Raw genomic sequence first — 15608 nt, 5'->3', positions numbered from 1 at the left:
TTGATGAGGTTTAACTATGAAATTGAGGTTCAAGAATTATTTCAAGCACATAAGTACTCATTTTTTCAGATTTTTTTTTAACTGTAAGACTACCTGCCAATTTGCTAAATAGCATGGTTAGCACTAGCTAGGTTTTCTAATACCACCTAATAATTCATGCTGACTACTAAAATCTGGAGGTTTTACCAAAGTGTATAGATAAATATATTCAGCTTTCCTATAGAAGTTAAATGAGTGGACTACGTACAGCAGAAGTTTGTCTATAACTCCTGGAAAATGGTCCAAAAGGCACTTAGCAGATGTGTATATACTACTTGCCAGGATAAGAGATTCTTAATTCTATGTGTACATATTTCAGAAAACATCTGGACTTAAATCGTCTGCTATGTGGGAATTTAAGAAGCATGCTGAGTGACACTGAATACCAGCATGCCCTTTGCCATATTACTTCACCATTACATTCTCTTCTTTTCTTTCAATAACACAAAAGTTAACTAAGTAATATTACATATCTGCAGAGACATGTTTTAAAAGTCACAAGATGATTTTTAATTAAAGAAAACTGAAAATGGCAGGGCACTGGGAGGAGCTGGTGCTAGTACTAATACACATAAAGCATTTCAGCCAAAATTAGTATCACTGAATTGCTATAATCAGATCCCACACAAATGTTTCATTAATTTATTTAATCCTTAGCTTTCCCATCATAACATAAAAGCAATCACCCAGAACCCATCTTTATTTTTTAACACTGCTTTTATTTCATTGTGCTTTCCTCTGAATATCCCTGCACATATTTCCTTGTTGTTTGTTGCCTTCTATAAAGAAATGCATTAAAAATCAGAATTATTATTAGCTTCATGTATAACAGCATAATATTCAATTTCTTGCCAAAATAAAATTCAGTACCACATGAGTCACTTTATTTTGTGGGTTTTTTAAAAGATGGTTAGTCTGAAATTAATTATTTAGAGGGGCAGCTTCCTAACGGCAGATCCTCCTTCACCTACAAAGAAACAGTCATCTCTTAAAATTTATGTCATGTGGCATATCTAAGATGTATTAGGCCTCTGTCACCTTACCATGAACACTTCCTAATGTAATATCCCCAGCAGCAGAAGATAGAAATGACGATTCTGTGTAAAGACACTTGGCTTTCAGCAAACCATCTTCAGTAGATACATTAACAGAACTTCCCTGCAGTTTATCTACGGTCACAGTCTAGTAAGAGAAAGACTCAAATCAGTTCATTATAAAATGAAGACTGGTAAAAAGCCAGAATTAGTGGGCAACTAATATGTACAGTACACGGTCAATTTATTGACTTCAATCCCCCAGTTCTAATTACAAGATTATGAGCAACAGTGTTTTCTCTGTGGAATAGACCCATTATATTCCTTCATTTATTTAGATCTTTAATTTCTCTTAATAATGTTTTGCATTTTCTATGTAGAGTTCTTCATCTTTTGTTAAATTTATTCCTATTTGATGTTTACTAAATGTTATTATAAAAGATAGCTTTTTAAACTTCATTTTATCTTAACTGGCTTTTGTATTTGACCTTAATTAAATCCAAAACCTCACTAAACTCACTTAACTGATTCTAATAATCTACCTGAATTAAAACAATTTTTCTACATGTATAATTATATTCTTTACAAGTGATCCTTTCATTTCTTCCCTTCTAATCCTCATATTAATACTGTTTTTCCTGTTCTTTCCCGCCTTACAATCTGGCTCAGGCCTCCAATTTAACAGTGAATAGAAGTGATGAGATAACAAGTAAGCATCCTTATCTTATTCCTATTCTCAGAGGGAAAGCTTACAACATTGCATCATTAAGTATGGTGTTTGCTATAGATAGCTTCTAGATCCCTTTTTTTTAGATTAAAGAAGTTCCCTTCTATTTCAAATCTGTTTTGTTGTTGTTGCTGTTTAACTCATGAATTGGTTTTAGATCCTAGCATATACTTTATCTTATTTTATTGGACTCTCGTATGATTTTTCTCATTTCATCTGTTAATGTAGTGAATACACTATTACCTCTAGAATTTTTCCACTTTACATCTAATTAGTCAGTAGCTTTCCACTGAACAAAATGGAAGGATTTTTGTGTTTATCCCTAAACTTCTCTAACAAAATTCAGTATGCATTTATGTCTCAAATATTGAGCCCAATGTAAAATGAAGGTATCTAATTAAGGATTCCAAATTATCTTTATAGTATTTTAAACAAATGTTTTATAAGCATAAAGTGAGCATTAATATAAAATTGTTGACATAAAAACTGAATCACTAGGAAGGCTTGCCACAGTTTTGCCCAGGGTCAAATTCAAGCATTACACTGAGGTATTTAAAGAAAGAACATCATTGTTTTTCAACACATTGGCATCAGTATTATATTCAATCGTTATACTTCCTTCAAAAATTGTTGAGTTCAAAATATTACATAAGAATTGAGTTTCAAGAATACTAAAATATTAGAAGACAGATAAAGTATGAAAAGAGAAATTAAAGTACCCAGAGGTTGTTATGGGAAGCAAACTAAAATTACTTTGCTGTCCAGATTCCAAGTATATAATTTTGTTTTTTAATGGACTTTTATTAGGTATATAAAATACACCCAATTGCTTCTTATCTGCTATAGCTAATTGTGGATTCATAGGATTTTTTTAAAAATCTAGTTTCAATAAATCTGTCAAAGAAAGATAGATATTTGATATACATTCAGATTTGTGAGAATACACATTTTGCATTCCTCAGTGTAAACAGTAAGGTTTAAAATTTCTGAAAAAATGTATCCTTTACCTACAAAATTTCTTCATGAAAAGTTGCTTTATGCATAGCTTAAAATTCTCCAAGTATTTCCATAAAGCAGACAACAAGTTTGAATACTCTAGCTTTTTATAAATAGTGAGGCTGTTTTAGGGAATATCAAAAGATAAATGTTGAAAGAATATTTGAAACTTAATTGAATTGGCAAGGGGGAATTTTTGATTAGACTCTCCTCACAACCAAATAAAGCTTTTAAGACACTCCTTATATGAGTATCAGGAAAATGCCAAGGATTTACTTTGTTCATTAAACACTAAATATCTTACCCTGTAGGAAGCTAAAAAGTATCCTCCCCTGCCCCACCAAACTAAATGAAAGCAAGCAAAAGTACAACACTCCGCATCACAATAATATAGCTATTTTAACCAATCAATCCGTAAAATTAATTTCAAAGAAATAGAAAATTCACTAAGGGCCATATATAATGTACTATATCAGATACTAACTAGAACAATTAAACTTAGGACACCATAGTTTACAGCAAAATATTGAGGATCTTATTTATAGTTACTAATGCTAATGGAACAAACACTCAAAAAAATAGATTAAACTGTACTTGCTTATTAAGTGAAGTAGATATTTAAAGAAAGAACAAAAAGTAGATCCAAAAATACCTTTCTTAGGGAGATACTGCTATAAATTAATTTGCTTTTCTACACAAGAGGAAATTTTTTTCATAAAGTTTAGTTATTATAAAGCAACATCATAAAATGAAAATGAAGTTTTAAGGAAAAACTGTGGCCTTGTAGCCCAAACTAAGAAAGAAAGGTCAACTGATAACTATATTATCAATTCATTCTACAATCATTCATTCAACAATCCATTCACACAATGGATTTCTACCTTGTCTGTATCAAACTTAGGATACTGACATTAAGGATACAATTTAAAAACAGCCATTCCATATAAAATGATACATAAAGAATATACTGTTAAGTGTTTATAATGCTCACTTGATTCTCACAATCTTGTTGAGCAGAAAAAACAAACAATACCATCCCTATTTTATGAATAATGAAACAGAGTCTCAGTAAAGTTAACTGGTAGGTCTAGGACTGGCCAAATTACCTTTCCTGTGTTTTATGTACCTTTATCATCATCATTATAGACACTATAATGGAGTTAGCTATGCAAGACATTATCTTAAGTACCTTATCTGTATTTTGCATTAACTCATTTAATCCTCAAAACAACCAGTGTGAGTTACTGTCATTACTAGTATTCTATTTTCCAGAAAACCAAGACACATAGAGGTTAAATAACTCATCTGAAGTTAAAGAGCTTAGTAAGTGGCTGAGCCAGGATTCAAACCCAGGTACTCTGGTTCTCAATTACGTGCTCTAAACCAATTCACTATGCTGCCTCTCAAATAACCAAAACACATTTCTATGGAAGTTGTATATTAAAAGTTAACATATTTCATAAGAATTTATATAAAACCCCACAAACTTAGAAATACGCCTTAAAAATTAACACTATGCATAATGTAAATAGAAAGAAATATCAAAACTGATTCTTTAGTACAACACAAAACTCCATCAGGCAGGAAACAAAAGAGTATAACAGAAAGTAGGAATAAATGAATATTCAATAAACCATGAAAGTTGAGAGGATAAATAATGAGTGGAAATAGTGGTCAAAATATTAAAAACAGAAAATAATTAAGATGATTTAAATTCTTCTTTGATAGTTACATGTGAACATCAATATGCAATATTCTGCAACTGCAGTTGTCCAATTTCCCTTTTGCACCTCCAAGACCACAACAATCAGAGAGGTGAAACTAAATGCTGTCTCAAAACGGCTGCCACATAAAGCCAGGCAGTGTCTTTCAACACTTTTTAAAAAGATAAATTTGAATATTTGGGTTTAAACAGTCTCTCACAGGTTCTAAGAGAAAGGTGATGGAAAATAAAAGTGACAATAGTAGAACAATTACTGTTATAACCTACCTTGTTTAATTATGCCAACAATAATCTATATATAAGATACAATTCCTCCCCACCAATTATCTGAGAATACAGCCGAGTATGGAATTGAACAAATTTATGACAAAAGAATCCTTGCAAATTGTCTAACTGTAAAATAAAAGGTGGCTTAGGGCCTCCCTGGTGGCGCAGTGGTTGAGAGTCCGCCTGCCGATGCAGGGGATACGGGTTCGTGCCCCGGTCTGGGAGGATCCCATATGCCGCGGAGCGGCTGGGCCCGTGAGCCATGGCCGCTGAGCCTGTGCGTCCGGAGCCTGTGCTCCGCAACGGGAGAGGCCACAACAGTGAGAGGCCCGCGTACAGCAAAAAAAAAAAAAAAAAAAAAAAAAAAAAAAAAAAAAAAAAATAAAAGGTGGCTTAGACCTTTCTAAAAGATTTAAAACATTACTGATCATGCTAAAAAATTGTGACAATTTATACTTCAAAATTATACCTTTATTCTTAATACTATGCTAAACCACAGAAAGCAACAAAAGTTGACTGAAAAAATGCAAACTGTCTTATAACGATCAAAGTTCCTATGGCTAATAAAAGCTTTTGGAGAACAGTAATGCTGTCTAATGGTGCCATCTTGTGGAAAACACTGAAGAAAGTTGAGTTTTGAAACTCCTAAAATTGCCTAAAGGCAAAATAAACAGGTCTCAGAAAAAATACTCAAATAAACCTAACAATAAGAAAAATTTAATCCCAGTTATTTTGGTATTATGTAATGACTGATTTTAACCCATGATCATTAAGATTAAAATCTCTTCAGAATTAGAATTCAATATTAAGTATTTGCAAGGGATGAACTGGGAGTTTGGGGTTATTACATATAGAATGGATAAACAACAAGGTCCTACTGTATAGCACAGGTAACTATATTCAATATCCTGGGATAAACCATAATGGAAAAGAGTATAAAAAAGAATGTATATGTGTGTATAACTGAGTCACTTTGCTGTACAGCAGAAATTAACACAACACTGTAAATCAACTACACTTCAATACAAAAAAATTTTTAAAGAAATATTAAGAATTTAAAGATGTTATTGAGGGAGTTCCCTGGTGGTCCAGTGGTTAAGACTTCGCCTTCCAATGCAAGGGGTGTGGGTTCAATCCCTGGTCGGGAAACTAAGATCCCACATGCCTCACAGCCAAAAAACAAATCATAAAACAGGCGCAATACTGTAACAAATTCAATAAAGACTTTAAAAATGCTTCACATCAAAAAAAAAAACTTAAAAAAAAATAAAATAAAAGTTAAAAAAAGATGTTATTGATTCCAAATAAGTAACTAAATATCTATCAAAAGTATTAAATCACAAATTTAAAATTAAATTGTATAATATTTAATCATGTCAGTTCAAATTTGAATTTACTAATGAACGCAAATGCATTAAAAAGGGAATGTTTTGCCACAAATATTGTAGAATCTACCCACTGTGTGAGCCAACCAGATGCAAAATAGCAAGTACTAAAAAAGAAAATTACAATCTTACACTTTTATCTGATGCATGAATATCTATATTTCCATAAACTGTTCCCAGGCAGATCACTTTACCTCCTTTTGTTTGAATATGTAATTTTTGACTCTGAAAGACAAATACAAAAATTCACACATAGAAAAAGAGAATAAATTTGACTTATACTAATAAAAAATGTTCCAACATTTTATACATTTCTTTTAAAATAATAATAAAGCAGTAAAAGAGGAAGTAGAAATGAATAGAAATGCACTGTTTGGAATAATAATATCAGTGAGAAAAGAGTGTCAACTGCTGTTAAAGTGATTAAATAAAGCTTCTTGGACTCAAAGGAAAAAAGATACTTGGGTGTTCTGGTAGCTTCACTGAAGAAAGGGTTGGGAATCAAAGATCACAATGGCTAACTAAACATAAATCATGATGAGGATGACAACAATAATCACTGTTCATCATTATTAATATTCATCATTAATAACAGTAATATTTATTACTTACTTGGCATTTTCTTTGCACCAAATAACAACGTTCACTACTTTACATGAACTAACATTTAATTCTCACAATTCAGAGATGAGTATTATATTTTTCCCATTTTACAGAGGAAGGAATCCAAGAATGAGAAAGGTTAAACAACCTTATCAGGTGACACGTTAGAAAACAACAAAATCTAAACTAACAGAATCAAGCTCTGTATGATTTCAAATCCTACACTCTTATTGCTGGAGTCACCTGAAGAAGTATATTATATTCACACTTAGGATACACAACCCACTGACTGTTAAACTTTCTAGTACAACACAGCCCAGAAACTGGAACTAAATGAAAATGTCTCTAAGAAAATAGCAGTTACAGTTAGCCTCCTCTGCTAGATAAAAAAAAAATGTGTGTGTATGTAACACTTGATTTCACACTTGGCAAGTGTGGCAGAAACTATGATAGGTCCACAAAAATCCACTTTTTCCCAAAGTACAGAGTGTAGCTGGGCCCATGAAGAGACAATGTTTTCCAGCTTCCCTTACCTCTTAGGTGCTGCTCAGTTCTTGCCAATAGAACATAAACAGAAATGTCATGTGCAGTTTCCAGGCTGGAGCTTTTAGAAGAACTAATGTGTGTTCTCCGTGCTCTGACCCTTCCACCAGGTGAATGTATATTACAATAAGGCTCTAACAGACAGCAGTGCCAGAAGATGACGGGAACCTACAATGCCTGAATAGAAACGAGTCACCCACACACTTGGACACAAATGAGAAATAAACTATAGCTGTGTGTGAGCCATTAGATGTTTGGTCTATTTTTTTAGGGTGGCTTACTTCACCTTAATATTTGCATAAGTCTTCAGTTCTAACATATCTATAAAGAGAAAAAGAATAGGTAAATACCAGAAGAAGAAAAATAGCAAAAGCAAACCCACCAATATCATAACCAGCAACGGTAGAGATCTATCTAAAAAGTGGGGAAAAAAATACAAAACAACCATATACCTTCTGGTTGCTTGACTCAGGGGGAAAAACAGTAAAACCTTGGGTAAAATGGCCCAGGAATGAAGTTCAAAAAATTCGGTGAGGGCCTCCCTGGTGGCGCAGTGGTTGGGAGTCCGCCTGCCGATGCAGGGGATGCGGGTTCGTGCCCCGGTCTGGGAGGATCCCATGTGCCGCGGAGCGGCTGGGCCCGTGAGCCATGGCCGCTGGGCCTGTGCGTCCGGAGCCTGTGCTCCGCAACGGGAGAGGCCACAGAAGTGAGAGGCCCGCGTACAGCAAAAAAAAAAAAAAAAAAAAAAAAAAAAAAAAAATTCGGTGAAAAGGGCAAAATGAATCATTCTTAAAAAGTTTATCTATATTACAGCATGGTAGACTTCATGCCCACAGAAACATGAGTCAGAAGTCAAACTGTATTTAATAGTCTTTATCAAGAAGACAAGTAACTGATGAACTTTAGAAAAAAGTATCTCCACAACAACTGTTATTTTATTTAAATCAGGAGTTCTTAACCAAGTTTACACGACATTCTAGAGAGTCTGTGAAACTTATGAAATTGTAAGCAAAATTTCATATGTGTGCATTTTTTCTAAGGAAATAATCGTCATATTTTCAAAGAGGTCTAAAGCACAAAAATGTTAATAGCTTTCATTAAGTTCAAAGCTCATCTAATTTCAAAAAATGTAAAGTAGATTATAAAATTTAAAAACATATTGATCTTGGGTGGCCTTGGCCTGCAGCAAGATTTCCATTCCCCGACAGAGATTGAAGTCAGGTAGCAGCAGTGAGAGCTCTGAATCCTAGCCACTAGACCACTGGGGACCAGTGGCCAATGACAAGGCCCTAGACTGTCAGCTGTGTAGAAATGAATTTTCACAGAGATGGAAAGTAGTGAAGCAAGTAAAGTGTTTATTAGGAGGAAAAAGTACAGTTCTTGTGGGTAGACACATGGGTGGGCTCAGAGAGAGAGTTGCCCCCTTGTGGTAGTTTGAATCACTTTTATGGGGCATTTCTTCCAGGTTTCCTTTGACCAATCATCTTGCTTTGCCTGGTTCTGAGTCCATATTTGGTATATCTCAGGATCCTCCCCGTGTATGTGCGTGCACGCATCTCTCAGCCAAGATGGATTCTAGCAAAGAGGCCTATGCATAGTTGACGTCACTTACTCTGAGGTGGTGCCCCCTCCCTTTTGGGCCTCCAAGAAGCCTTTCTGGGCATGTGTAGTCGGGAAGGTCTCCTTGACTTTGAGAATAAGGAATATGTGGTCTTTTATCTCTTATCTGGGCAGGGCCCAGCCTCCTCTCTCGATTGTCCTGCTATTGATATTTTGAAGTTTCTGGCCACAGGGAATGAACTCCAGCTGCTTACCCTGGGGCCCATATATCTCCTGCCTCAATATGCAAAACAAAGTAGTTAAAATGTTTAAATAAATCAGAAGCAATTTAGTGTAATATAAACTATTACTATTGCATTTTTTTTAAATGCAAATATGTGGCATTCAGTGAGTTAGTACTGCCAGACATTTTGCTTAGACAATAAGGAAAGGTGGAAAGAGCATGAGCTTGGAATGCAGAAAGACCCAAGTTCAAATCTTAGCTCAATTTATTAGCTGTGGGAACCTAAATGAGTTCCTTAATCTCTTGGTAGCTCACAGTTTCTTCCTTGATAAAAAGAAGATAATTCAAGGATTAAATGAAGCCTTAGCTATATTTCTGGGTACATAATAAGGACTCAGTAAATAATAGCTGTTATTATTGCTATAAACATCTTATAACATAGATCAAATATATTTCAAATCCTTAAAATGAGTGGAAGAGAAACTTACATTAATAGGTGATCACTAATTAGAGATAATGATATTGTACCATATTTAAAACTTAGGGCTTTCCTGGTGGCCCAGTGGTTGGTAGCCCGCCTGCCAATGCAGGGGACGTGGGTTCATGCCCCGGTCCGGGAGGATCCCGCATGCCGCGGAGCGGCTGGACCCGTGAGCCATGGCCGCTGAGCCTGCGTGTCTGGAGCCTGTGCTCCGCAGCAGGAGAGGCCACAACGGTGAGAGGCCCGAGTACCGCAAAAAAAAAAAAAAAAAAAAAACTTAAACCAGATATTTCACGAAGCGTTCCCATTCTGAATTTTAAGTCAGTTAAATCCTAAGATCTCAAGAATAATTCTCTTACCTCTTAATTTTCCTAACTACCATTAAGATTCAGCAGACCCAATTCTAATTCTTGAATTTCTTTTTTGAGCTATTCTATTTGTAGGACTGAAATTTCATGACTTTTATTCTTTCTTAGAGGTCTCCCAAAGAATAAATAGAAAATTTACTCATTTTTAAAATAGAATAAAACTCATTCTATCTTAAAATTACCATAATGGTTCACTGGACTCCTTTGTAAATCTCAAATACATTATGGGATCTTAGTATTCTTATTTTTCATATGTCTCATAACATTTTGCTATTTCATTATCCTAGCAGTTATTTCATTATTATTTGTCAATTATTCCTAACTATGCTAGAAAATGTCTAAAAGAATAAGACAACAGAAGAATGATGAACTTGCTTCAAGTGGTGGTTCTCAACTAAAGGTGATTTTTGTCCCCCAGAGGACATTTGGCAATGTGTGGAGATATTTTTCATTGTCCTAAGTGAGGAGTGTGTTTCTTGGCACTTAGTTGATAGAAGCCAGGAATACTGCTAGCCATCCCACAGTGCATAGGTCAGCCCAGACAACAAAGAATTATCCAGCCCAAAATGTCAACAGTGCCAAAGTTGAGAAATCATTTTTCATTTTATGCACATAATGGCAGAAAACTGACAAAATAGATCTTTCAGAATTATCAGATGGATCAAAAGATGATTGCAAAGAGACAGACAGCAGTACAGTAGCTTCTAATTTTGGCTGTGAAATTGAAAATCTAAGACTCTGAGTCTCCAGAGAACAATATTCTAGATGAATTTCTGCAATTCAGGCATTGATGAGTGACCAATATATTTATAAGGACAAAAAGGAACCATGGTATTCTCATCCATTTAGTCATTCAACATGAAAACTTCATTGTGCAATCTTTTACAAGAACTGGAACCATCTCATTTTTCCAGAAGGATATGTAATAGTATTCTTTAATCTTTTTTTATATTTGTGCAACTAAATTTTTCTTATTTTTTTTGGCTGCGCCGGGTCTTAGTTGTGGCACGTGGGATCTTCGTTGCGGCATGCAGGATCTAGTTCCCTGACCAGGGATCAAACCCAGGACCCCTGAATTGGGAGCATGGAGTCTTAACCACTGGACCACCAGGGAAGTCCCTGTGCAACTAAATTTACTGAAATGGTTCACATGTGAAGACATGCCAAAGGTAGGTGTGCAAATAAAAGTGGCTGGGACAAAACAAATAATGTAAAAATTTTTAAATGCATCCAATTAATCATACTAATTACTGTTTATGCATCTAAAAATGAAAATGTTTTGCAATTATGAAGCAAAGATGACTGACTTCAACAAAGTTACATACCACCAAAGTTCACAAAAGTATTGAGTTTTGGGGCTTCCCTGCTAGCGCAGTGGTTGAGAGTCTGCCTGCCGATGCAGGGGACACGGGTTCGTGCCCCGGTCCGGGAAGATCCCACATGCCGCGGAGCAGCTGGGCCCGTGAGCCACAGCCGCTGAGCCTGCGCGTCCGGAGCCTGTGCTCCTCAACGGGAGAGGCCACAGCAGGGAGAGGCCCGCGTACCGCAAAAAAAAAAAGTACTGAGTTTTGAATATGCAAGTGTAAGTAGTATCAGTAGTAACAATAAGCTAGAACTTATCAGAGGTGTATTTGAAATCATTTAGAGCTGAGACCAATCTAATTTTAAGAAAATTAAATATAAAAGCGTTGTTACAAAGTGAGACAATCATTTGCTGTTTAGCACAAATACCGACTTAATCCTTAAGTAATGAACTACCTGGTACATTAAAAATGTGATTAATTTAATATTTTAAGCAAATTTATAATGCTTAACGACTTTTCCTTACTCCTTAATAAATGGAAGACAATCATTCGTTAAAACTAAAATTTCTTAAACTTAGTAAGATCTGAGAATACCAAGAATGTATTATTAGTATCACTTGTACACTCTGAAATGAAATCTAAAAGGAACATGACAAAAACCTTCAAAGTTGCTACAACCTCTATACTTTCATAAAAGAACTGACAAACTTTTTGCCAGGAATTTCTGAGTGATGAATAAATGATACTCAATATTTCCAATAAATGATGCTCAAATAGTAACCTTAATTTGATACCGCAGTTCATAGTTTAAGGTGTTTTAAAAAATAACATTGAAACAAAATTAGAAAAATATTTCTACCTTAACTGACTGTAAGATGCTGGTCCCCTGTTCCGTTTCAATTTTGCAATTATCACACTCAATATTTTGGACTTTTACACAGCCAGACCCTGATGACTTGATATTCAAATCTAGAAATGAAAAAAAGAAAAACCAAGTTAGTACTACGGTTAATGAGCTCCAAAGCATTTCAGTGTCCCGCAGAAATCCAGCTCCTCAGTTTACTGAATCCTGGAAAGAACACAGCTGTCTGCAGACTCTCTCTAAAGGTAAGGGATCTCCACCACAGCAACAGGACCAAATGTAAAGCCCTTTTCTACCAGTTTTTAAAAAGCAGTTATTTCTGTTGGCAGATATCATTTAAAGAGAGAAAGTAACATAGGAGATAAGTAAAGCAGGTCAAAGATTCCAGTTCTTATAGAAGATCATAGAAGCCTCTGCGCCACTGAGGAAATACACAAACACAGATTTGAGTAAGAGTGCAGCAAGTTAACAAGTCATTATGGTGAACTGGATAAGTCAGTTAGCTTATTCTCTTCTATATTCATGAAAGTTGAAAGATTTGTTCCCAAACTTCCCCCAAGTTAAAAGCCTACTGCAGGAGTAGCATGGATCAGTATATATGACCATGAGTTTGGTTTTCAAATCCTACCTCTAACCTTTCATATGTAAAAAATGAAGATATTATCATGCAGCTATATCACAAGGTATTTGAAGTAATAAAAAGTGGGAACAACTTTGAAAAATCTAGTACTGAATAATATTAAAACCTCAAAATTGTGGATAAATAACAGTGATATATATGAAGAAAGTTTGGCAAATAAGCCATACTTAGCTTTAAAGTTTAACTTTAAATTCAATACAAGGTGTAACCTTAGGTGTCTCCGTATAAAAATTAAAAATCTTTAAAACACTGATATTTAATACCCAGTTCAAATAAATATTGATGATTTCCCTTAAACCAGATGAGAGAATTAATGCTGCCCCAAACACAAACTACTGGGGTCTTAGCACTACAATTCCAATAGTCATGACATAAAAATCAATTTCTACAGTTGAGTATATGGCAGTCTCTATAAAGGCAATATTTTGGTTGGGATTAATATAAAATACATAAAAAGACAATTTTACCCCATACTTACATGGATGCAAATGTAACTGAAAAACTTTCAGCCAGTTAAGTAGTGTTACAAATTAAGGTTTGATCTCAAGCAGTAATGATAGGCATGGGGAGAAGAAAACAGATTCTAAATATACTCTAGCCTCAGTAGGTGGGTAGAGAAGTTAAGGCTAGATACTGAGTGGTAGTAATGCTACGCTCACTCATTCACTGAAACAGTTATAGACGAACTGGAGGAACACGAGTAAGTATGAGTAAAATTGAATTATGTTGATTTGAGGGGCCTGTGGAATAGCCACATGTTAACACTAAATTGGAAATGAGATTCTGGCTCTAAAAAGAGGAATCAGCAAATAATAAGGTTTGGGTAGTTCCATTTTTATCTGTGCTGCCATAAAATTTTGCTTATCTCTATTTCAATACTCAGTCTATTTTGTACTACATAATACATTGGCAAATCTTCCTCCCCACCCCAGACTGTTAACACTTTGAGATCAGGGTCTCTTATTCACCTAGGCTAGTTAAAAAAAAGTTGAGAAGCAGTAAGGCATAGTGGTTCAGCAGACCCCAGTCAGTTCAAATCTCAGCTCCACCACTTTATATCTGAGAGAAAATAGGCGTATTTCTTGATCTAACCCCACGACAAATTAAATTTCATGAAGGCACGGATTTCTTCTACTTGTTCACCCACAATAAATACTTAGTATATGAAACTTGCTGTATCTCAATTCCCTCATCTTAAATGGTGACAATAAATGTCTATAATACAGTGCAACTGTAAGGATTGGAAAAGATTATCTTAGAAGTGTTAGTTGCTATTACGATCTTCATTAGTATCTTCCTTCAGTCCCGGGAAGTCGGAGAGCCAGGGAAGACTCTCCTAGAAAAGTGCTGCGTACACAGTCGTTTCCATGTGAGAAATAACATGGAACCCAAATACCTAGGAAATATATCTGGCAGCCATTATCAGTTGAAGTTTCCCAGGCAATCCTACTATGTGTTTTTCTTCATGGCCTGCTACTCAGAGAAAATTTACTTAGGCCAAAATGAGTGGTGACGTTTTCAGTAAGAAGCCGGGTGGGTGCCTATCAGAAACCAAACACCTGGTCCAGGTTCGATGGAACATGCTATAGACAAGGCTGTTTGGGGACAGACGCCAGGCAGTGAGCAAGGGGAAACGCGGATGGTCTGCCATGCCACTGAGTGGATTATCAAGATACTTTAACCCTGGAAAATACACCACATTGTTACCGACAAAGTGCAGTGACACAAATAGGAACAAAGTGCCAAAGGAGAACAGAAGGGGCTCCACAAATGTTATTCGGCTTAGATTATTCCAAATCATGTTTCCGTTCAATTTATAAAATTGCTGTAATTGAGAACCTAATTCCTAACTACTGCCCAGAAACCCAAAGCACAGCAGAAAAAAAGAGGCAACCTCCGAAGGCGTAAATTGTAAATTAGGTTGGAAAGTCAGATCCAAAGGGACCAATTAAAAACGCACGTCGGCCTAATTCTATAAATTCACTGGATGTGCCCTGGGACCCAAGCCCGTTTAAACTTCACTTGCCAAACTTCAGGGGCGCGTTCACTTCCACGGACGCCTGGGGGTCGATGACGTCGGACACGATGGCCACCTCCTTCTGCGCCTCGTCGTACCTCACCTGCAGGCTGGCCACGGCCCCACCCTCCACTCCGCTCACCGCCACCAGCACGCGGTCGCCATCCGGGTAGGTGAGAGGGTCCAGGGGCCTCACGGCTAGGGAGCACGGGAGCCGCGTCCGCAGCCGGCCGAAAGGGCTCACCAGAAGCGCCCACTCCTTCAGAGTCCGGCGCGCGGGACCAGACCGAGAGACGTCGGGCTGGGACCCACCTGAGCCGTACAGCCGAACCTGACAGGCCCCGCACGCACAGCGCCCCGCGACCTCGCTGGCCCACACTCGGCGCAGACATAGCCGGAGGCAGCCCAGCCCCCATCCCGAGCAGGGGACGAACATGGCGTGCTCTCAAGCTCCCTCAGATCACCTCAGCCACAGGCTAGTCTCGCCACGGCCAGTCGACTTGGCCTCTGTGCCGGCGCAAGTCAAAAGGGAGACATTTGAGAGGGTGTGCTGAAGCAACAGCAAGACTGCTCACTCCGTTCAGCAATTTAAACCTCAGCTACGCACGCCTCGGCGGCAAATTGGAATTTCAAAGCTTTAAGTATCCACCCTGACCCTGACTCCTCGCCTACTCCCGCCCCTTTCGCAAAGGCCGGTGGGATAGGTAGTTCTAATGGAGTCAGACGTCGAAGGGCTCTGGCGGCTTAGAAACTACATTTCCCAAGAGGCAATGCGCAAGGTTGTTAAGGCTAGTAAGAGCAGGGGTTACACGGGACTCGGAAGGCAAGCGCTCCTT

The 15608-nt window shown here is 36.8% G+C and overlaps 1 protein-coding gene across 4 annotated transcripts in view; it reads right to left on the bottom strand.

Moving 5' to 3' along the window:
* FAM185A (family with sequence similarity 185 member A) overlaps positions 1–15392 on the bottom strand; it is a 68385-nt gene extending 52993 nt beyond the window's left edge. For all 4 annotated transcript variants that reach the window (XM_082632417.1, XM_082632414.1, XM_082632416.1 and 1 more), the window contains exons 1-4: positions 14782–15392; positions 12113–12222; positions 6304–6396; positions 1083–1221 (exon numbers count right to left, since the gene is read on the bottom strand). In XM_082632417.1, coding sequence (XP_082488543.1) covers positions 1083–1221; positions 6304–6396; positions 12113–12222; positions 14782–15208 — 769 coding nt within the window. In that variant the 5' untranslated portion in view covers positions 15209–15392. The remainder of the gene's footprint in view (positions 1–1082; positions 1222–6303; positions 6397–12112; positions 12223–14781) is intronic.
* Between the last annotated feature and the right edge of the window lie 216 nt (positions 15393–15608).

Source organism: Mesoplodon mirus, assembly GCF_964341445.2.
Source record: "Mesoplodon mirus genome assembly, chromosome: 9".
Lineage (NCBI taxonomy): Eukaryota > Metazoa > Chordata > Mammalia > Artiodactyla > Ziphiidae > Mesoplodon > Mesoplodon mirus.
Note: the sequence above shows the minus strand (reverse complement) of the source record. Positions and strands in the feature narration are given on the sequence as shown.